The 21,038-nt window shown below is 51.8% G+C and overlaps 2 protein-coding genes across 4 annotated transcripts; one reads left to right on the forward strand and one right to left on the reverse strand.

The window, feature by feature from the left end:
* Positions 1 to 12,481: 12,481 nt before the first annotated feature.
* On the reverse strand, positions 12,482 to 15,173 carry P3R3URF (PIK3R3 upstream open reading frame). Its single transcript, XM_067709525.1, is given in 3 exon segments — positions 12,482 to 12,525; positions 12,811 to 13,058; positions 15,109 to 15,173. Coding segments are annotated over 3 exon segments (357 nt in total).
* Positions 15,013 to 20,805, forward strand: TSPAN1 (tetraspanin 1). Of its 3 annotated transcripts, none has more exons than XM_067712256.1 (9): positions 15,013 to 15,124; positions 16,017 to 16,149; positions 16,582 to 16,646; positions 19,025 to 19,231; positions 19,444 to 19,518; positions 19,618 to 19,716; positions 19,796 to 19,951; positions 20,051 to 20,134; positions 20,322 to 20,805. In XM_067712256.1, the coding sequence occupies exons 3-9, from the start codon at positions 16,590 to 16,592 to the stop codon at positions 20,367 to 20,369; spliced, it is 726 nt and encodes a 241-aa protein (XP_067568357.1). In that variant the 5' UTR covers positions 15,013 to 15,124; positions 16,017 to 16,149; positions 16,582 to 16,589; the 3' UTR covers positions 20,370 to 20,805. The 3 variants fall into 3 exon arrangements, with proteins under 3 accessions (XP_067568357.1, XP_067568356.1, XP_067568358.1); XM_067712255.1 differs by lacking the exon at positions 15,013 to 15,124 and adding an exon at positions 15,209 to 15,300; XM_067712257.1 differs by lacking the exon at positions 15,013 to 15,124 and adding an exon at positions 15,307 to 15,618.
* Positions 20,806 to 21,038: the final 233 nt, after the last annotated feature.

Raw genomic sequence — 21,038 nt, forward strand, 5'->3', positions numbered from 1 at the left:
GAGGAAAGAATGAAGGAAATGAATCATTTGAATATATAAATTATCTGGAAATGCAGGCCTGCATTCTTTAGCTTCACTCTCTCTACCCCCAATCCCCTAATAGGAGAGATGGCCTCTGTCCCCCAGGTGTTCCAGCAAAAGGCCATCATTGCCCCATTTGTGTGAAATGTCCATTACTAAACCAATCACTGTGATGACTGGCCAGGCCAGGGTCTCAATGCCCATCCCTGGAATTCGGGGGGTGGAGAAGGCCCACTTGAATCACATGGACCAAAATGGAGGAGGAAACTTCCCAAAGGAAAACTGGGAGACTGTAACCACAAGGAGGAGAGAACTCCAGGCAGGTAAAAACAACAGATATCCACAACAATGGCCAAACCCCACAAATTTAGTGAAGGAGACAGTCTGACCTGTAGAAGAATTTACCAGTCAGACTGGACCAAATCTTTTTTTATTTTCTTTTTTTGGCAGTACGCAGGCCTCTCACTGTTGTGGCCTCTCCCGTTGCAGAGCACAGGCTCTGGACTCGCAGGCTCAGCAGCCATGGCTCACGGGCCCAGCCGCTCTGCAGCATGTGGGATCTTCCCGGACCGGGGCACGAACCCATGTCCCCTGCATCGGCAGGCGGACTCTCAACCACTGCGCCACCAGGGAAGCCCTGGACTAAATCTTTAACCTAGTAGACCCCTGCCACTCTGGCCTCCAAGAAACTATTCAGCAACAACAACAAAAATGAGATTCCAGTTTGACACTTATCAACTTAGAAGAATTTTTTTATGGTAATACTCAGTGTTATACCATAAGACAGGTACGTTTATATCAGGGTGATGGGGTGTAACTGGCACAACCTTTCTGGAAAGCATTTTGGCAATTCATATCAAGATCCTTAGTATAGCACAGGGAACTATATCCTGTAATAAACCATAATGGAAAAGAACATGAAAAAGAATACGTATATACCTATGTATAACTGAATCACTTTGCTGTACACCAGAAACTAGCACAACATTGTAAATCACCTATACTTCAATTTTAAAAAGATCCTTAGGGACTGCCCTGGTGGCTCAGTGGTTATGAACCCGCCTGCCAATGCAGGGGACACGGGTTCGAGCCCTGGTCCGGGAAGACCCCACATGCCGCGGAGCAACTAAGCCCGTGCGCCACAACTACTGAGCCTGCACTCTAGAACCCACGAGCCACAACTACTGAGCCCACGTGCCACAACTACTGAACCCGCGTGCCTAGAGCCCATGCTCTGCAACAAGAGAATCCACCACAATGAGAAGCCCGTGCACCGCAACGAAGAGTAGCCCCCACTCGCCGCAACTAGAGAAAGCCCGCGCACAGCAATGAAGACCCAACGCAGCCATTAATAAATATATTAATTTTTTAAAAAATAATAAAAAATAAAAACATCCTTAAAATTTTTTTTTTTTTTTTTTGCGGTACGCGGGCCTCTCACTGTTGTGGCCTCTCGCGTTGCAGAGAACAGGCTCCGGACGCTCAGACCCAGCGGCCATGGCTCACGGGCCTAGCCGCTCTGCGGCATGTGGGATCCTCCCGGACCGGGGCATGAACCCGAGTCCCCTGCATCAGCAGGCGGACTCTCAACCACTGCACCACCAGGGAAGCCCCTTAAAAATATTTTGACCCTCTGACCCAGTAATTCCACTTCCAGAAAAAAATTATAAGAAAATAACCCAAAATATGGACAAAGATATATATGTACAAAGATTTTCATCATGGCATTTTTATAATAGAAAGAAAGAAGTAAAGGAAGGAAGGAAGGAAGGAAGAAAGAGGGAAAGAAAGAAAGGGCCTATACGTCTAAGGATGGGGGGAGTGGTAAAATGAAATATGGTAACTCCATATACTAGAAGATTATGTAGTCATTAAAACATTTTTTTAACAGTTTTAAATCATATGAGATAGTTCTTGTAATTTTGTTGAATAAGAAAGCAAGACACGGGATTTCCCTGGTGGCACAGTTGTGAAGAATCCGCCTGCCAATGCAGGGGACATGGGTTCAAGCCCTGGTCCGGGAAGATCCCACATGCCATGGAGCAACTAAGCCCGTGCACCACACACTTAGAGTCTGTGCTCTGCAACAAGAGAAGCCACCACAATGAGAAGCCCAAGCACCACAACAAAGAGTAGCCCCTGCTGGCTGCAACTAGAGGAAGCCTGCGCACAGCAACGAAGACCCAATGCGGGCATAAATAAATAAATAAAAGAAAGCAAGACACAAAATTATCTATGCAGTATATTAACCATGTAAAAGAAAACCAGAAATGCCCAGAAATGAAAAGAAAGGAAATACTTTAAAATGTTAGCAGTATTTCTCTCTTAATGGATGCTTTATTTTTTTATTTTCTTTTTACTTGTATTTTCTACAATGATCAAATATTACTTAAACATTGTTTGGGAAAGTTACCCCTTCTCAGCTCCTAAAATGCAGCCACCCTCTTACCATGCCAGTTATTTGGACACCTGGAAAAAACACTTAATGAGTGACAGATGAAAGTTAGCAATGTTTTTTTGTATCTTAAAACTTTTCCCCAATCATCCACAGAAAGATTAGTTTTTCTTGTAATTGTCAGTCCTCCCTTAGAAATAACCCATCACTTCATCACACGATTTTTTTTTTTTTAAGTAAAACAAAACCTGGGAACAGAACAGAAACCTGTGCTGAACCCTGATATGAAAATGAATAGGCAGTGGGATTCCAGCTGCCAGTGAAGTGCCTGTGCAGAAGGGACGCTCAGGTTGACGGATGCCAGAGAACGAGGTAGAAGTGCTTCCATTTCAGGCCTGAAATGCCTGCAGGAACTCCAGCCTGCCACTTTTTGGGCTCTGTGGACACATTCTACCTAGAGGTCCCTCAGATGACAAGGTCTCCCTCACGGCAGGCAACGGCTGATTGTCAATGATTGCTGGCTGGGAAGACAGAAAACAAGATTGCGCTTCTATGACCTCACAAATTGCACCACCTCCAGGAAGCTTTCCCTACCTCCTCCCCCAATCCCCCTTACCCCCTCTAGATTGCATTTCTCCCCCAAGGAGCCATGGCTCTGGTGGTTTCCCTGCCCCTCTTAGAACAAATGTCACCATTGATGATGCGGCAGCTGGAACTGTGAGAAGACATCACACAGACCTTTGTTCACTTCCAGTGACCTTTGTTCTGCCACTCAATTTCTGAGCCTGTTTCCTGAGCTATAAAATTGACACTGTAATCTCCACAGCACAGAGCACTGGCCCCCTCCAGGGACTCTCTTTGGGAACGATCAGACAACTCAGTCCTTGAGCTCCTATAACATGACTGTGCCCAAAGAAACTGCCTAGCAATCCAGAACCACAAAGGAACGCTCGCCAGACCCGGCCCAGTGGTAACAGCACCCCCAGCCCAGCCTCCCCACCCAGACCTCCAGCCAGCCGCAGCCAGGGAACAGCCAGCCAGCAGTGCTAATGATACCCCTCCCATCTTATGGACAGAGGAATTGCCAGGTGGGACGAAAGGACCCCAATTATTGAGGGTCTGTCCAGGGGTGTGGTCAAAGGCATGTCCAACACTGAACTCAGCTTCCCCTCAAATGTTTTACTCTTCCTGATCCCTGTCTCAGAGAATAGCAGCACCCTGGGAACCCAAGTTAGAAATCAAGATATGCCTCTTATTCAATCTATCACCAAGTCCTGTCGCTCCTACCTCTCCCAAATCCATCCACTTCTTTCCACGCCAGGGCTGCCGCATAGTTCGTGCCATTATCCTCTTCCTCACAGGTCTCTTTGTGCCCACACTGCCCCAGTGGGAGCCTATCTCCTCCTGCCTCCGATGAAAACTCAACAGCTCTCAGAAGGGAAACCGGCCTCTGTAACTTTGAGCCCCACCTTGCCCCAGTCTGGCCCCAGTTCACCTTTCCACTGCCTGCCTCATGCCTCCCCGTTTCCCGCAAATTCATGGTCCTGTTTCTCCCCGCCTGTTTTTACTCATGCTGTCCCCTCTGTCATTAACATTCTTCTCTTCTCCCTCTTCCACTGACAAGCTGCTACTCATATTCTAAGACTCAGCTCCGATTTCCACTCTTCCAGAAGACTTTTTGCTCCCCATGCCCACCCTCACCTCCAAACTAGGCTAAGTAGCTTTCATTGCTACACTTGCTGAACACTGTTCTAAGCACCTTTGCTGTCCTAACTCATTTAATCCTCAAACAAATCCACAAACCCTGGGCCTAGGTTCTCCTATTATTATTTTACAGATAAGAAAAGGTTTGTGGAAGTTAAAGCAAATTTTCCAAGGCCAAACAGTAAGTGGCTTAGCAGGGCTGAAAACTAGGTCTATTTACTTTTTTTTTTTTTTTTTAAATAAAAAGAGCTGTCGTGTCCTTTTCTGGTTATAAAAGTAACAAGAAAAAAGTGAAGACGCACTCCTCTTTTTGTCAATTTGTTGAATATCCTTGCTGTGGACATGCAGTATGCACTCAGTAGATGCCATCTCCCTATGCCTATACATACATCCTGATTTGGCTAGCGTTTCCTTATAAAGTGCCCACACCATTCCTGCAGGTCTGCTTCCTGAAGCTGGAGCCCCAGCACCCAGCACCCTTACTCCCGCCTGTCCTCTCCTCCACCCTCCTCCCAGTAGTGTCAGGCTCTCAGGCCTCCGAGGTGTAACTCCAGCTTTGGCTTCCCTGCCAGGCTTGGGGCGGCCCATCACAGGTCCGGGTATGTCTTCCACCCCACAATCTCCAGCGCTATACACGCTCCCCAGCCCTAAACCTTCATATCTCTCCACCAAAAACCTCAGGCCCGGACCTGAGTTCAGCCTGCCCAAGCTGCTCCCCATTCCCTATACTCCTAGTCCGGTTCTTGCTGGTCTTCCAGACCACCGCTTCCGGCTCCACACCCGGCGTTGGCGTTCCGGCGGGTTAATTACAGCCCCGCCCCCAGGCCGGAGCCGCCGCTGCCCAGCACCCGTACTCCCAACACCACCCCTATCCCCGGGCTAGCGGGCAAGGCACCCCCGCCCAGTTCTAGGCCCTGGCGCCCTTGGGTCAGGGCCGGGGGAGGCACGTCCAGCCAAGCTCTGGCGCCGGGCGCGTCCCGCTTTACGGAAGAACGTCCGGGAATAAATCCGGAGCGGATTTGCATCACAGCAGCACTGGGAGGGCTCACAGCGGCCAAAGCCCTAAAGCCGAGGACGTCCCTCTCCCGTCCACCACCCCGCCCGCAGTGGCGGGATCGGGAAGCTGCTGAAGGGAGGAGGTGTGCGCAGTGGCCCGGAAAACCTGGGGCGGGAAGGCAGCTACCGGGGGTGTAATCTTCTCCCCTTACCTGGGCCCGACCTCACGCTGGGCCTGGGTCCTGTCGAGGGAGGTCAGGGCAGAGCCTAGGATTGGAGGAAACAGACCGGGTCCTGGGGTGGTGAGAGTCCAGCAGACCCCACCCCTGCTGCTAAGACTCTCCCAGCCCTGGTCTTCCTCAGACTGCCGTACCAACCGCCTCGGGGCCCTGGATCCCTGCGGCCTCCATCTTTGTGACTACTCACAGAGCACAGACAGTCCTGATCTCAAGTCCTGACCCTGGCTTACACTATTGCCCATCAGACTTCTATTCCAACCACATGGGCCAGCCTTGTAGGGCAATTTATTCATCCCACATAGCCAATCAGTGTCCCCTCTGGGCCGTTGCTCATGGTGTTTCTCAGCCAGGAAAAGTCTTTTATCCCTTTGCATCAGCTAAAAAGTTGTCCTTTCTTTAAGCCCAGCTTTAAAACCACGTATACATTTTTGATGAAGCCTTTGGGGGTCTGTGCCTCTGCCTTTCTAAGCTCTCAGTATACAAAGTCTGAACCTCTCTTTTAGCCCTGACATCTCTCTTGGTGTGTTTACCAAGCAATCTTTGGCAAGTCCTGTTCTCTTTCTGGACCTCAAACTCTTTCCTCACCCTTACAGTGAAGGATCTGGAAGAGATGACTGCCCTCCCCCAGCCCCCCGCCGGGGTGCCTCCAGTCCTGACCCTGTGAGACAGTGACTTCCTGATTTCCCAGCCCCCTGTGATGACCCAACCTTGGACAGGGCAGGGGTTAGGTGTCCATCTGAAATCCTTCCACTTCCTTTGAGCCAGTTAACTGAGGCAGCTGTGCAAGGTTGCTGAGTCTCAGGGATCCAAAAGGTGCTGGAACCCTCAAGGCAGTGAGACTAGTGCCAACACACCATGCTATCCCAGCTGGAAAGTCCCCTGCCCCAGGCCCCAAAGGCCTGTCAACCAGCTCCAGCTTCAGGTGGCAGAGGCTAGCCCATCCCAGAAAGCGAAGAAGCCCACATTCACAGACCCTCCCCAACATGCACACACTATCTCCAGGAACGGTGACAGCAACCTCTCAACACCCTAAAGATCAGACCAGGACCACCCCACTCTCCAAGCCAACCTCCTCACACTCAGCCCAGCCCAGCTATCTCCAGTCTGAGCTCAGGATACCCAGGGGTTCCCAAGAGGAGCCTCAGTTCAGCTTTTTTCACAGCATGGGCTGTCAGTCCTTACTGCAAACTTTTCTTCCTTTTTTTTAATAAATTTATTTATTTATTTATTTTTGCCTGTGTTCGGTCTTCGTTGCTGCGTGCAGGCTTTCGTGGCGAGCGGGGGATACTCTTCGTTGCGGTGCGTGGGCTTCTCATTGCGGTGGCTTCTCTTGTTGCGGAGCACAGGCTCCAGGCGCGTGGGCTCAGTAGTTGTGGCGCATGGGCTTAGCCACTCCGCAGCATGTGGGATCTTCCTGGACCAGGGCTCAAACCTGTGTCCCCTGCCTTGGCAGGCAGATTCTTAACCACTGCACCACCAGGGAAGCCCTGCAAACTTTTCTAAGTGCAACTCATCACCTTTCAGATCCAGCCAGAGAGACCACTTCTCCCTGAAACTCCCATCCATGGGCTTTCCTTTTACCTATTGAAGCCGCATGAAATCTGAAACCACAGCACTCAGAATTAAGACAGACCTGTTGAGATTCCGCTTCTGTTGCTCCCTACTGAATGATGTGAAGCATGTTATTTACCCTCCCTGAACCTCAGTTCCTTCATCTATAAAATGGGAGCAATGATTTATATACACAGGGTGGTTGCGGGCATTGTATAAGGTTCATAAAAACACTCATCATGGGCAGTGACACATATAGCATGTCAAATGTGAGCATTATTTCTATTCCCTATTCCCTGCATTCTCCCCTGACGCTTCCAGACACTTTCTCTGGAAGCTGAGAATGGAGATATCTGAAGTTGAAACTGATCTGGACAAAAGCGGCACTATAAAGTACTAAAAGCTTCACTTAGGACCCAATTATAGACTTCAAAAAAAAGCAAAGGAGGTTTGGGGCCGAGAGAGGGAACAGCATTTGCCAAAGGTCACACAGCAGGTATAGGTAGGTAGAACAGAAGGCAGGCAGGGAGAAGGAGGCAAATGGGGGTGTGGTTAGAGGTCGAGGCTGAGGTTTTGAGCTGAATCCAAGGACAGGCAGCCGAGCAAGAGGATCTCCAACTGACATTGCCCCATTTCCCATGCGCAGCAGGTCCTGGAATTTGCCTTTCTCTGGAGCTGCTCCTTCTGGGTTCCTGAGTTTGCAGTAGTTTCCCAGAAATACTAAGTAAATATCCCTGTTGTTTACTGAGTAACCAACCCCATAATCAGACAAGAGTCCCCATACAAAGTGCTGCTTCAAACTTGGCTCCTTCCATAGAGATGCCCGCCCCCAACAGACACCACCCCAGACAGATGCCCTCCACAAGGCCCCCTACCAGGGCCTTGCTGGGGGCTCTGAACCTCACCCCACAAGCTGGCTTTGGTGTACACCATGTTGCTCCAGGTTCAGCATCCCTTCGGAGAAAGGCTGCTCCTGCCAGCAGCCCCAAGAAAAGTGTAGTATATAGACTTTTTTCTGTTTGGTACCTTTCTGACCAAAAAAAAAAAAGCCAGCCATGGGTCACCATTCTAATGTGATAAAGAGTCTTACTAACCTACTAACCTTTGAAAATGTCCTGGGCTGATGTTACCCCCAATCCTGTGGAAGTTGGACGCATTAGGGCCAGTGTATTGTGCTACCTGATGAATTTTTCTTCAGGTTACACTTTATTTGTTTATATAGTTCCCCTTCTCTCCTCACTGCCACTCCACTCCCCTCATCCTCAGGAACCAGGAATGTGTCCTTATGAAAGAGGTCTGTCTTCTGTCTGGTTTACTGCAGGTGTGTTACCTCACCCAAGCTCATGTGTCCCAGGCTCTGCCTCCTCCTTCCCGTTCATGTGAGAACTCCTGTGCGCATCCCCAGTGGGGAATCCCCTGGTTTAGCCATCCACCCTTTACTAATTGACTTCTCAAGACTTCCTTCTCAAGGTTATGCTACCCTTGTCATCTGGGACTCGGTGATGCCAGAATTCTGTATTTCTAAGATTCTGTAGCTCAGATTGCACCACACTGGAATTCTGTGATGCTAAGATTCTGTAACTCAGATTGCACCACGCTAGGATTCTGTATTTCTAGGATTCTGTAGCTCAGATTGCACCACGCTAGAATTCTGTGACGCTAAGATTCTGCGACTGTGGATTCTATGCACCCAGAATTTTATGATTTTTGTGTTTCATGAATTTGTCATTGACATGGGGACAACAGTCAGGATTCACTTGGCCTGGATTTCTGTGTTTGTTCTCCAGAGAATGCAAGTCTCAGCTCTAGGCTCTTTTCTATGAATTCACTGAAGGCAGAGGAAAAAGATGGCTGGATAGGTGAAGGGTAGCACTCCTACCTCCCCTGGGGCTGCCCGGGGTGGGATATGCCCAGGGCAGCCCAGTCTTACGCCCATGCATTCAGTCCACCTGCCTCCCCAAAGCCCCTTATTTAGGCTCCAGTATCTGAGGGTAGCAGGAAAAGCAGCCTCCTTTACAGCCCTCCCACCCAGCTTCCTTTACTCCCTGGACTGCCTGTGGGTCCAGGAAAAGAAAGTTGACTGGGAGACTGGCCTGGCCAAATGGGCAGAGGGGGAGGGTTAAGCACAGGGCAGGGAGCCAGTGGAGGAGATATGGGAGATTCCCTAGGGAGCCCTGCAGCTTTCCCTGAAGGTGAGGAAGGAACAGAGGCCGGAAGTGGGGGTGGGGGTGAGGGCACTGGTAAGGGTGGGGTGACCGGTATTGCATTGTGGGGCTGGAGCTGGGCTTCCGGCCATTGATCCATTGGTGACAAGGGACCTCCAGCCTGGCGCCCTAGAGGCTGTCTGGTCAGCCCCTACCCACTGGCTTTGTGTTCCTGTGCCTAAGTCAGACTCCCAGGAAAACACGGAGGGCAGGAGTTGGGGGTGGTGAAACCGATCCTCTAGAGCTCCTTCCCGGAAGGGCCCACTGAGGCCAAGAAAGGGGGCAGGACTTTCTAAGGATCACACTGGGGTCTGGGGCAAAACAATGACTGAAACTCTGGGCTCCTGACTTCAGCCCAGAGCTATTGTCCACATACTCCAAAGGGCCCCAGTATTATAAAATGCTCCCGCGATGAGACCATATGGCCAGACTCCATGCTAGAGGATGGGCCCACCTCCAGGCCACCTCCCAGGTGTGGTCTGGACCACTCTTCCAGCCCTGCGGCTTAGCTGAAGCTGCCAAACCCGATTTTCCAGCAGTTGCCCTGGCTGGGTAGAGCAGGAAGCCGTCCTCCAGGCACGAGCCCCTCAGGCTGCGGTCCTCCCCTCTCCCACCTCCTGACCTCATCCCTGCCCCTTCTACACCGGTGCCACCACCACTTCCTCCTCCACCTGCCTGCCATCTCGCCTGGGCTGCTCTCTAGGCATTGAGGGATGTGGTCCAGCACATCCTCAGTTTTCTCATCTATAGATGGGAAACACTGGACTGCTTCCTGGGGATCGATTGTGGGGAAGCTCCAAAGAAAAGAGAGACACAAATAGCAGTGGGCCACCACTTGGATGGTGGGCTGCTGCAGTGCTGGGAGCAGAGAGTGGGGTGTGACAAGGAAGCAGTACTCTGCGGGATTGTGGAGGTGTGGTTGTTGGGGTGCGAGGTGCAAGGTAAAGGGAGTGCCCCTCTGGTTCCCTCAGGTCACCTCTGTGAGAGACAGAGACCATCATCCCAGACTAAATCCCCTCGTTACCAATTTTCAGAGCCCTCCCCGCGGTCCAGTGCGGTGCCTGTGTGCTCTGTTTCATGTCTGTCTCCCACCGAGCCATAACTCCAGCCAGGAAGAACGCCCACTGTCATGCTCACTGCTCTGTCCCCAGAATTTGGCATCCTCCCTGGCACACAGCAGGCACTACTGACCAAGACACAGTTTCAGATTGAAAAGCAGAAGGAGAGGCGCCCTAGGGGCTGGAGACCGGCCAGGTCAGCTCACCTAACCCAGGCCCCTTCTCTGGGCTGCCAGACTGCCCAAGCCTCCTCCTCTGGCCTGGGAGCCCGGTGTTCTCAGCTTCCAGGGAGCTATGGCTGGGGTGAGGGAGAATGAACTGTATTCGGTCAACCGGGGGGTCACTTAGACTGGGGTGGTGGGTGCCCACTGGCTGCGGCTGCCGCTGGGAGCCTGAAGGGGGAGGAGAGATGGGAACCTGGGAGGGGGAGGGGCAGTGAAGCAGCCATCATTGCAGAGGGAGCTAAAAATAGCCAGAAGAGCTGATGTCATCGGGTTCCCACAGCTCAGCACCCTGCTCACTCACACACACACACACACAAATGCACACACACTCTCACAGACCCAGATACACACAGACACAAATGTGGGCATGCATGCATGCATGCGCTTGCACACAAACACACACATACACTCATATAGGGGAGGGAGGCTCTTCTGGGTCCCAGGGCCGCAGGGGCAGGGAAGTCTGGTGAGTGTGTTTGCATGTATGTGTGTGTGTACCTGGGTTTGCATGAGTGTGATTGCAAGTGTCTATACGCTTCTGTGCTGCGTCTAGGAGCACGCATGTGTGTGTGTGTGTGCTCATTTGTAGGCACGTGTATGTGTTGTTACATGCGTCACGTGGAGAGGTTTATATGCATTTGTGTCAGTGCACATATGTTTATAGGCATGTACTTGTATGCATGCGTGAATTTGTTGCATTGTGTATCTGTGAGTCCAGTTGTATTTACATGTCTGCATGTGTTCCTGTCATGTGTCTTTATATGTGTGGGCCCCCCTGTGGGCCTTGGGCACTAGCCTAGCTAGCTTCCAGCTCTGACTGGGGTTCAGCACCTTCCCCCTAAACCCTGAGAAGCCTCATCCTCCGCCAGTGCTGTCTGGGCATGATGTGTCAGTGAATTCTCTGCCCCCTCTCCTCCTCTCAGGGTCCCAGTCTCTGGCAAGCCTTGGAGTGGATGAAAGCAGACAGAATTCATTTTCTCCTCACAGGCTTCCCAGGGGGCCAGGCCAAAGGTCTCAGTGTTCACTCCCACCCCCAACCCTCAAGGAAGGGAGCCCTGGAACTGGAGCCAGACCTCAGGACATTGGGACACACACTAACTTGTGCATAAAGTGACACCTTAGAGACACAGTCCCTCACAATGTTTCCTGCCACTGAGACACAACTCCATAGAGACACACCCCACGTAAACTCAGTTACACCCGATGACACATGGGCGCGCACATGCGGAAATCCAAGTGGAAAATCCCCAGGCCTGAGTCCCACTTTCTGGACTCTAACTCAGTCTCACCCCACCCTCAAACACCCCAGCTAAGCTGTTAGTCCTGGAAAATACCAACCTCAGAGAATGGCTGTGGGGCTGAAGATGGTACACCCCGCTCAGAAGCTGACACTCTCCTCCTTCCGGCCGCCCGCACCCGCCTCCTGACCTTCATTCCTCTTCGTGGAGATGATGCCGCTCTCTCCGACCCGCTCATATGCTCACAAACACACCTTGACACACACAGCTGGCAATAGAGGCACATTCTTTGCAAAGGCATGTTCAGCCACATGTCTGCTTAGATCCCCATTCTCTTGGTGTCACAAACGCTGACCATAAGAGGCACACAGAGCCACATACACCTCTCGCTCAGGCACTCATGGTTTACACTGGAGCAGTGAAATCTGTCTTTCATGCTATCCTTTTCTGATCTGTGCCTCTACCTCCCTCTCCAAGGATCTGGCTTCTTATACCTTCCAAGATGTTTCCGGAGATCCTTTTCCCTGTGCAGACGGGAGTGCAAGGCAGGAAGTTCCCCCACCTCGTAGGCCAGATCAAAAGCTGAGGCCAAAGACGGTGTGTGTTGCTGACCTTGTTCTGTCCTTCCACTGTCTTACTCTGAGGCCTGCTGCTGTCGCTGAAGCCTATCCCTGGGAGCATTCAGTCCCAACCCTGCCCTTATACCCTACATAGTCAGCTGGAAACACCTTGGAGTGGGGTAAAGAGTTGGAGCAGAAAGGATTGTTATTTGTCTGCTGTTTACCACCCGTGGCCCTTAGGAGATGCAGGTCCGGAGCCAGCCAAGCTTCTGGACTAGTTTCTGGGCATTTCTAGAGGATCAGAAAGCTGCCACGTTGACAAAGGTGTCTGAGTACTGAGGAGAGCAAGGAGAGGGAAGAGTGTGAGGAAGGCAGAAGTTCTGGAAGCTCCACTGCTCCTCGATTCTCCTGTTTCCCCAGGCCCTCCACTTCCAGCCAATACATCCTCCGTTAAGGCTCTCAGCCTGAGGGATGCCTGCCATCAAGACCCCACTATACCTTTGGGGTGATAATTCACAGAAGGTGTGTCCCCCACAGTGCCTGCACAGGGCTAATGTGGGGAAAACTTGAGTGGCCCCGTTTTTCTCACCCCCCACCCTGGCTCAGGGCCCTCGGCTAACCTTGCAGTGGAAGGATCCACACCCTGGTGGTGGCAGTGTGGGTGTTGTTGATATCCGTGGCCATGGTGGCAAGATTGGTGGCTGCAGTGGTGGCAGCTGGGCCTTGGGATTTCTGCCGGTACCTTCTGCGGCTACACTTAAACATCCTGGGAAACCGGAGCCGAGGTCAGCCCATACCTGGCCTCTGGTAGGGGGAAATTACGCCCCGGGGCCGGGCTTCCCTGGTGGCGCAGTGGTTGGCAGTCCGCCTGCCAATGCAGGGGACACGGGTTCAAGCCCTGGTTGGGGAGGATCCCACATGCCACAGAGCAGCTGGGCCCGTGTGCCACAACTACTGAAGCCCACGTGCCTAGAGCCTGTGAGCCACAACTACTGAGCCCATGTGCCACAGCTGCTGGAACCCGTGTGCCTAGAGCCCGAGCTCCGCAGCAGGAGAGGCCACCGCAGTGAGAGGCCCGCACACTGCAACGGAGAGTGGCCCCCACTCGCCACAACTAGAGAAAGCGCACGCGCAGCAACGAAGACACAACACAGCCAAAAATAAATAATAAATAAATAAATATATAACAAGCCCTGGGGCCAAGGGGCACAGACAAGCTGAGAAGGCCCCATGGGCGCAGGGAACTTCTGTCATGTGCCTGATGGTGCTACTGGCCAGGGCAGCTGAGGCCTCGATGACATACAGAGTCTATGTAAGAGTAATGCTGTTTATTACAGGTCCTGATCCCCAGCCCCTCCCTTAGGGGCCAGGCTCCCTCACAGTTCTCTCCATGGGTCCAGCCAAAGAGCCAGAAAACCTCAGCTTGGCCCCTTGGAAAAAAGGAACTCTGAGTAAAAAAATTCCTCCCTCATTTTCTCACTCATCCACATTAACAATGTTTATTGAGTACTTACTGTGTGCCAAACACAGTGCCAAGTCCTTTACAAACATAATCTCATCTAATCCCACAACAACCCTACAAGGAGATTCTGTCATTATTCCTATTTCATATACAGTCGATTCTTGTTATTCGTGGTAGTTAGCCCTAATAAAGTCACCACAAACACTGTATTAGCAAATATTGAGCCAATGCTCCCAGGAGGAATACAGGATTAGATTCATACTAACCTCTGGTCACAACATTTTTCAACTGAACAATAACCTAGTTTATTTGTGTTTCTGTTAAAGCCACTTCATTTAAAATATATTGACGTCAATAACATTGAACTCACAGCCAACAAATGGCCAACGTTTGCCTGAATGAAGTTTATCTAACACATGTATTTTCTTCATAAGGCATATCACAGCCTTCTTGCACTTCGGAACACTAGAGAGCACTTCAGCACTACGCTGGAGGGAGTCTTTAATAGCAAAGTCACCAACAAAAAGCACAAAAATGCAAAAAACATGACAGACACTAAATAGGCCGCAAAAAGAACACTTGTTTACATTGTGAGAGCTGAAACAAGAAGGCAGAGCGTCCCCTTGTTCAACCTCAGCATGGTAGACAACTCAAATTTTTTGCAGCTCTGCGCATGTCCATGAATGACCACAAAAGTGCTGTGAGTATTGGTTTGGAGTTTTAAATCATTTTTAGTGAGTGGGTAAATTCACAGATATGGCATCCATGAATAATGAGGATCAACTGTACAAGGAAACTGAGGCTCAGTTAGGCTCACACAATTAGAGGCAGGCAGGGATTCAAATCTGGGATGGCCGAGGCCCAAAGCCCAGACGTTTAACTCCTGCTATTCTGCAAGCATTCATTCATTCAGAAATGTGCACTTAACCTTCTGTGCCTCTCTTTCCCCATATTTAAAAAGCAGACGAAAAGAGAGTCTTATCTCATAAGATTGTTGTGAAAGGAGAAAAAAGACTTACTATATAAGTGATGCATTTAAAACATGATATGTACAAATGTTAGTGTTAACAGCCTTCCTCTCTCTCCTGTCTCTTCAACTGCCTCCTCCCATTATAAAAACAAAACAAATTTTAAAATCTTCCATCCCACACCCCCTCTGGCTGTGACTCTCCTTATGCTGAACTTTTCACTCTGTGGTCATTCCCTTATGTGCCAGAATGGGAAGAAAAATCTCATTTTAAATCCCACTTGAAAACCCCATAACTACTCTGTTATACAGACCAGGAAACAGAGGCTTAAACCCAAGTCTAAGAAATGCCCCTTGGGTCACACAGCTAATAAGCAACAGAACCAGGATTCAAGCACTTGGTCTGAGTGACTTAAAAGCCAGAACTTTCCCAGCACCTCGACCTCCAGGACCAGCAGCCCCAGAAGGATTGACGATGATGGGGATTACCGAGCTGTAGAACTTGGTGGGGAGGGGTCGGGGGAGGAATGGGGGCAGTGCTTTTGTGTGACCATGGTGCCCCCTGCTGGCAGGAATGGAAGGGGTGTATGCAGAGTGCTGAGAGGACTGAGGAGAGAGAAAGGGTGGGGAGGGAGAAGAGTGAGGAGGAAAGACTCAGGGGAGGAGAAAGATGGGTTGAATGTTTTTGGGTTTTTTAAACATCTTTGTTGGAGTATAATTGCTTTACAATGGTGTGGGGTTGAAGTTTTGTGGAGAGAAAAAGACTAGAAGATTAGGAGTCGTTTGCCACTCAGAGGAGGGGGCAGAAAACTCCAAGCCTTGGCCGTTGCCTTGAAAGCATGTGTGGGCATGCCTGCGTGAGTGTGTGTGTGTGTGTGTGTGTGTGTGTGTGTGTGTGTGTGTGTGAGAGAGAGAGAGAGAGAGAGAGTGTTTCAGTACGTACTTCAGATGTTGCTCTGTTGATTGTTGCTGGGAGTCAGTCCACACAGTTCAGAGTGTGTGTGTGCGTGTGTGAGTGTGCATTCGAGAGCACTAGGAGGTGTTTGTGTGTGTGTGTCTGAATATACAGCTTGGGCAGATGTGCGTGCCTCGAGCATGCAGGGTGTGTACGACAGTATCAGCAGGTGCAGGGTAGGAAGCGCCTGTGCGCTGCCGTGGTGGAGGGCACACAGTTCTAGGAGGCCACTTGCCCCACCCCCAGACCTCTCTCTCCTTCAGGTCAGGAGGGGCGTTGCCCATGGCTGGCGTTGCCAGGAGGAGCCCCGAGGCGGCTGGGGCTGTGAGGACAGAGCGCCAGGCAGCAGGGGGGCAGCAGGCGCTGGAGGAGGCGGACGGGCTGCGTGTGGGGTAGGCGGGCGGGCAGAAGGAGGCCTTTAAAGCACCTGCCCCGCCCACAGGTGAGCAGTGCTGTGTGAGAGCCAGCTCCGTCTCCCCGCCTGCCCACTCAGTGGCAGTTCCCCGGAGCTGCAGTTCCCTCTGGAGCCTCAGCAGATCCCTCTTTCAGAACTCACTACCAAGAACCCTGAACAGGTGATGGCATAGGATAGAGACTATCCCGTGAAGTGAAATCAATCTGGAAACAGGTTTGGGGAGTTGGAAGGGCCATGGGGAGGGTCTTGGAAGAGTCTAGGATTGGTTTCGGGGGGAGTGGAAAGCCCAGGATACACAGGTGCCAGGGAAGGGCATGGAGTGACCCTGTAGCGTGGGAGTCAGGCTTGGGGTGCCAGTAGAGGAACCTGGGATGTTAGGATTTCAGAGTGCCAGGTGTTGGTAGAGGGCCTGGGCAGTACAGAGGGATAGGAGCGTCAGGATGGCAATTGGGAAAAGTCCTGAGGTGTCAGAGTCCAGATGCAGGAAAAGCTTGGTGATTATGTGAGTCCAGGATGCTGGAGTCTGGTGTGTCAGCCCAGGTTGGGGGTGGGGGCAGGGAGCAAGGTCCTAACACACACATCTGCCTCCCAGGAGCCACCATGCAGTGCTTCAACTTCATTAAGACCATGATGATCCTCTTCAATATGCTCATCTTTGTAAGTGTGGGGGTTATGGGCTCTTTGGGGTTCCCTATAGGAGTAGGTCTTAACCTGAGCAGAGCCCGAACTGGGGAAGAGGAGACTGCTATGCCCAGATTCTTCCTGCAAGTTGAGGAGGTGCAGAAGTCTTCCCAAATGCTGAGTCCTGGTCCCAGTAGCAGCCTGGCTGCCACACAGTTGGGGTGGAGAAGGTTAGGGGCATCCTCTCCCTTCCAGGAAGCTTCAGCTCAGGCAGGCTTACAGCAGGGCAGAGTAGGCTAACAGGCTGGGGCCCCAGTGAGGGGAAGGGGTTTGCCCAAGGTCACCTCGTGTGGAAGGAAATTCAGTGGCCTCTGTATGATGGGGAACCAAAAGCACAGAAGGCCCAGAGACATCGGAGCAGAGTGTCAGCTGCAAGCAGCCCTTATTCATTCAACAAACACATTGCCTAAGACCCTGTGCTGAGTGCTGGGGTGACAGGTAAGCAAGCCCTTTCTCTGCCCTTGGGGATCTCAGGTCCAGCCGGTCAGATAGGCAGACAGTTTTGACATAGTATACGTGGTCTTAGCACAGGGGTCCATAGGAGGGGCTTGAACCCTGCCTGGTCAGAGAAGACTTCTAGGAGGAAATAGCTGAGGCTAGGAATTTGCACTGAGTGAGGGGGTTGGTAAAGCATGCAGAAAGGCCCAAAGGCAATGAAATCAAATATTGTTCAGAAAACCAGGAACAGATTATATAGGGCATGTTTGAGGAAGCTGAGCAATGAGGCATGAACCCTAGAGATGGGCAGAAATGGACAAAATGGACAAAGGACAAAGCCCTTGGATGGTGGCTAAGGGATGGAAGAAGGGGCAAGGGAGACATCATCTTGGAGATGATGACCACGTCTCTGGCAAGAACAACCTGGGGGATATCTCACAGGCAGCTGTGTACCCAGTGGGGTTGCAGCTCAGGATATTTGAAACTCATGTGCCCATAGGTGATTGTTGAAGCCATGGGAGGGGTGAAACCACTCAGGGAGAGTGAACTCCAGGAAACTCAGCTTACAAGGGATAAACAGGGAAATGGCCACCAGGAAGCAAATGAAGAAAGAGCAGCAGGAAGCAAACCAGGAGGGCGAGCGAGGTATCAGGGAGGTCAAAGAGGATCCACCCATGACTAAGCACATGTCACCAGAGACCTTGGCGCCACATGAGAGTGGGTTAGGGTGCGTGAAAGGGGAGGAAATGGAGACATGAAGTATAGGTGAATTTGGAAGAATTGGGCTGGGGGGGAGTAAACTCTGACTCCGATGTGGTCTGTGCCTTGGGCTTCCTCTGGTTTCAGGGAACTAGACTTTATCCATGTATCTGAAGAAGGCAACAGGACTGAAGGGATTTGGAGAGCAGGGGCTCTGGCCCGAGGGGGTTAAAGGCAAATCTGGTTTGGTTTCTGCTTCTGTTGCCCTTGCCTCGCCAGACTGGGCAGGGCAGGCCTCAGACTCCTTGAAATTTGACCCTGTAGGCTAAAAGCCCATCTTTCTGTCCTTGGGCAAACATTTCTGGGATCCACCCACCATCTGCCACCTCACTCCTGGTTCTAGCCTCAGTTTCCATAGCCGGGAAGTAGGGACTGGACACCTACCTAGGCAGTGTCAGGCTGATTTATCCACTGAAGCTCTGGATCAGCAAGGCTTTGCTCTAAGCTGTGGGAACTGGGCAGTGCCCTCCTCCCCAGTCTAGGCTTCAGGATTCCCTCTGAGCTGGGGGTTGAGCCAAGAGCCCCTAAGAGCTCTGGCTGTACTTCCTCTCTGGTGCCTCAGTTTCCACTTGGGTGGCAAGGAGAAGTCTAGGCTGGTTCTGGAGGGGAGCCAAATGGGGCCTTGGGGTGGGTATCCCTTCTCACCACCGCCCTCTCCAATGTTGGGAGCAGGTGTAAACCTCAGCCATGCCTCTGTTGCTATGGTGACTGTGGAGACTGCTCAAGGCTCCCACCCCCCTCTTTCCACCTATCAGAGGACAGTCGTTCCAGGCACCTGGAAGGGGTGATGGAGAGGGGGGTGGGGGGGGAGGGGGAAGCTGCTGGGGGGGATGTTCACCTACTTTTTTCACCCCTAGCTATGTGGCATGACCCTGGCAACAGAGAGGGAAAGCCTTGCCCCTCCCCCCACCCTTCAGCTATTTCTGGAATCCCTGATCCCATTTATATCTGCCTAGGTGTGCAGCCTGGCGCTGGCTATGGATGTTCCAGCTCCCATCTTTCTGGCTCTAAAGGATGTTTTTCCTCCCTACAGGATGAGTTTTTACACTCCATAGTCAATAAAGGGGGAAGTTTCTCGTCTCCCATCTCCCTCACTCAGTTGCGTGGTAGGGAGCTGCTTGACGGCACTGTTTCAAGGCCTGCCTCTCTGTCTCCAGCTGTGTGGTGTGGCCCTGTTGGCAGTGGGCATCTGGGTGTCAGTCGACGGAACATCCTTCATGAAGATCTTCGGGCCACTATCATCCAGTGCCATGCAGTTTGTCAACGTGGGCTACTTCCTCATCGCAGCTGGCGCTGTGCTCCTCACTCTTGGTTTCCTGGGCTGCTATGGTGCTCAGACTGAGAACAAGTGTGCCCTCATGATGGTGTGTCAAACCCAGCTCCACAGGCCCGTAACCGAGACCCAGGGTCCCTCACCCTTGACACCAGGCCCTGGGGATCCCCAAGCCCTGCTCTGGACTCCAGGGGCCTCAGCCAGTGGGGCCCCTGACTTGTTTTCATGTGGGGGTGGGTTAGGGCAAGGAATGCATGAGGGACTGTCTCTCCCTAAAACTCAAGATCCCTGTTCTCCACTCAGTTCTTCTTCATCGTCCTCATCATCTTCATTGCTGAGGTTGCAGCTGCTGTGGTTGCCTTGGTGTACACCACAATGGTGAGGAGCGGGGATGGGGCAAGGGGGGGACAACTGGGCAAAGCACTGCGAATGGCCACCCTCCCTACCAGGCCCTAAACACTGACTTTCCCCACCCAGGCTGAGAACTTCCTGACGTTGATGGTAGTGCCCACCATCAAGAAAGAGTACGGTTCCCAAAAAGACTTCACCCAAGTGTGGAACTCCACCATGGAAGGGGTAAGGTGGGCTGGGGGAGATTTTGGGGTGAGGAGAAATAAGCAAGGCCCCACTGACCATCTCTTCTCCTCCTCTTCAGCTCAAGTGCTGTGGCTTCACCAACTACACAGATTTTGAGGACTCTCCCTATGTAAAAGAGAACAAGGTCTTTCCCCCATACTGTTGCTTTGACCGTGACAATGGCACATTTGTGGAACCCTGCACTGGTGTCGAGGCCCAGAACCAGAAAGTAGAGGTATAGGTTGGCCTGGGAGGTTGGGCTGCTTTAATGGCCCCGGAGAGCTGAATGTGAGTGGGGGCAGCTGCTGACTATAGATGCTCTCTCCCCTCCAAGGGTTGCTTCAATCAGCTTCTGTATGACATCAGAACCAACGCAGTTACTGTGGGTGGTGTGGCAGCTGGAATTGGGGGCTTAGAGGTAAGGAGGGGAGGAGGTTGGGGCAGGATATCCCCATGGGCTCAGGGCTGCTTGATCCATGTCTGAGGCCTTTCTGGAAGAGACAGACTTCTAACAAAGCTTCATGTCGAATGTCTGGGGGCCAGGGGCCTAAAGCTTAAGGACCCTGATCATGTTTCTTCCTCTCTGCCTGTTCCTTTCTCATCAGCTGGCTGCCATGATTGTGTCCATGTATCTGTACTGCAATCTGAAATAAGTTGGCTTCTGCCTCCGCCACTGCTGCTGCCATACAGGAACTGGGAAGGGGCACCCCAGCACTGCCAAGAGGCAGTGATCAGCGTGGAGACAGGATCTAACAGTGTCACTTGGGCTGGAGTGGGCCTGGGGCCAAATAGGCAGCACCCCCTTGAACCTGTGCCAGACTTGTCCTTCCATTGGTGATGTTGGGGTCCACCTATTTCAGAGCCTCTAAGGTAGCCAATCCTCTTGCCCATTCCTCCAGTCTGTTTCTTAAACCCTTGATATCCTCTCAGGCCAGGGGGGTGGGGTGCTCTTGGTGATCCCAGTACTCCACAGGGGGGATTAAAGGCACTGCACCGACAACACGAGCATATGCAAAATCAGCAGTCACCAGGCAGATGTGTAGAAAGCACTTCAGAACTCAAAAACCCATTAAAATGTTTCCATTTGGACTCTTTTCGTGTATCCTTCAGGAGAGGGACCCATCATGCCTCAACAGGCCTCAGATTCCTGTGGGGCTATTGACTCAGAAGGCTCCCAGAAATGTAGCAGAATGGAAGTAGCACGGAGGTGGGTGGCTATTTCTCACCTTCATTCGGATGCCAGGCCTGGGAGGGAGTCTAGCAAGGATGGCCAAGAGGACACTGAGGGAGGAAGCAGGGGCTGGGCCAGTCTGCAGTCCTAT

This window comes from Pseudorca crassidens, chromosome 2 (assembly GCF_039906515.1).
Source record: "Pseudorca crassidens isolate mPseCra1 chromosome 2, mPseCra1.hap1, whole genome shotgun sequence".
Taxonomy (NCBI): Eukaryota; Metazoa; Chordata; class Mammalia; order Artiodactyla; family Delphinidae; genus Pseudorca; species Pseudorca crassidens.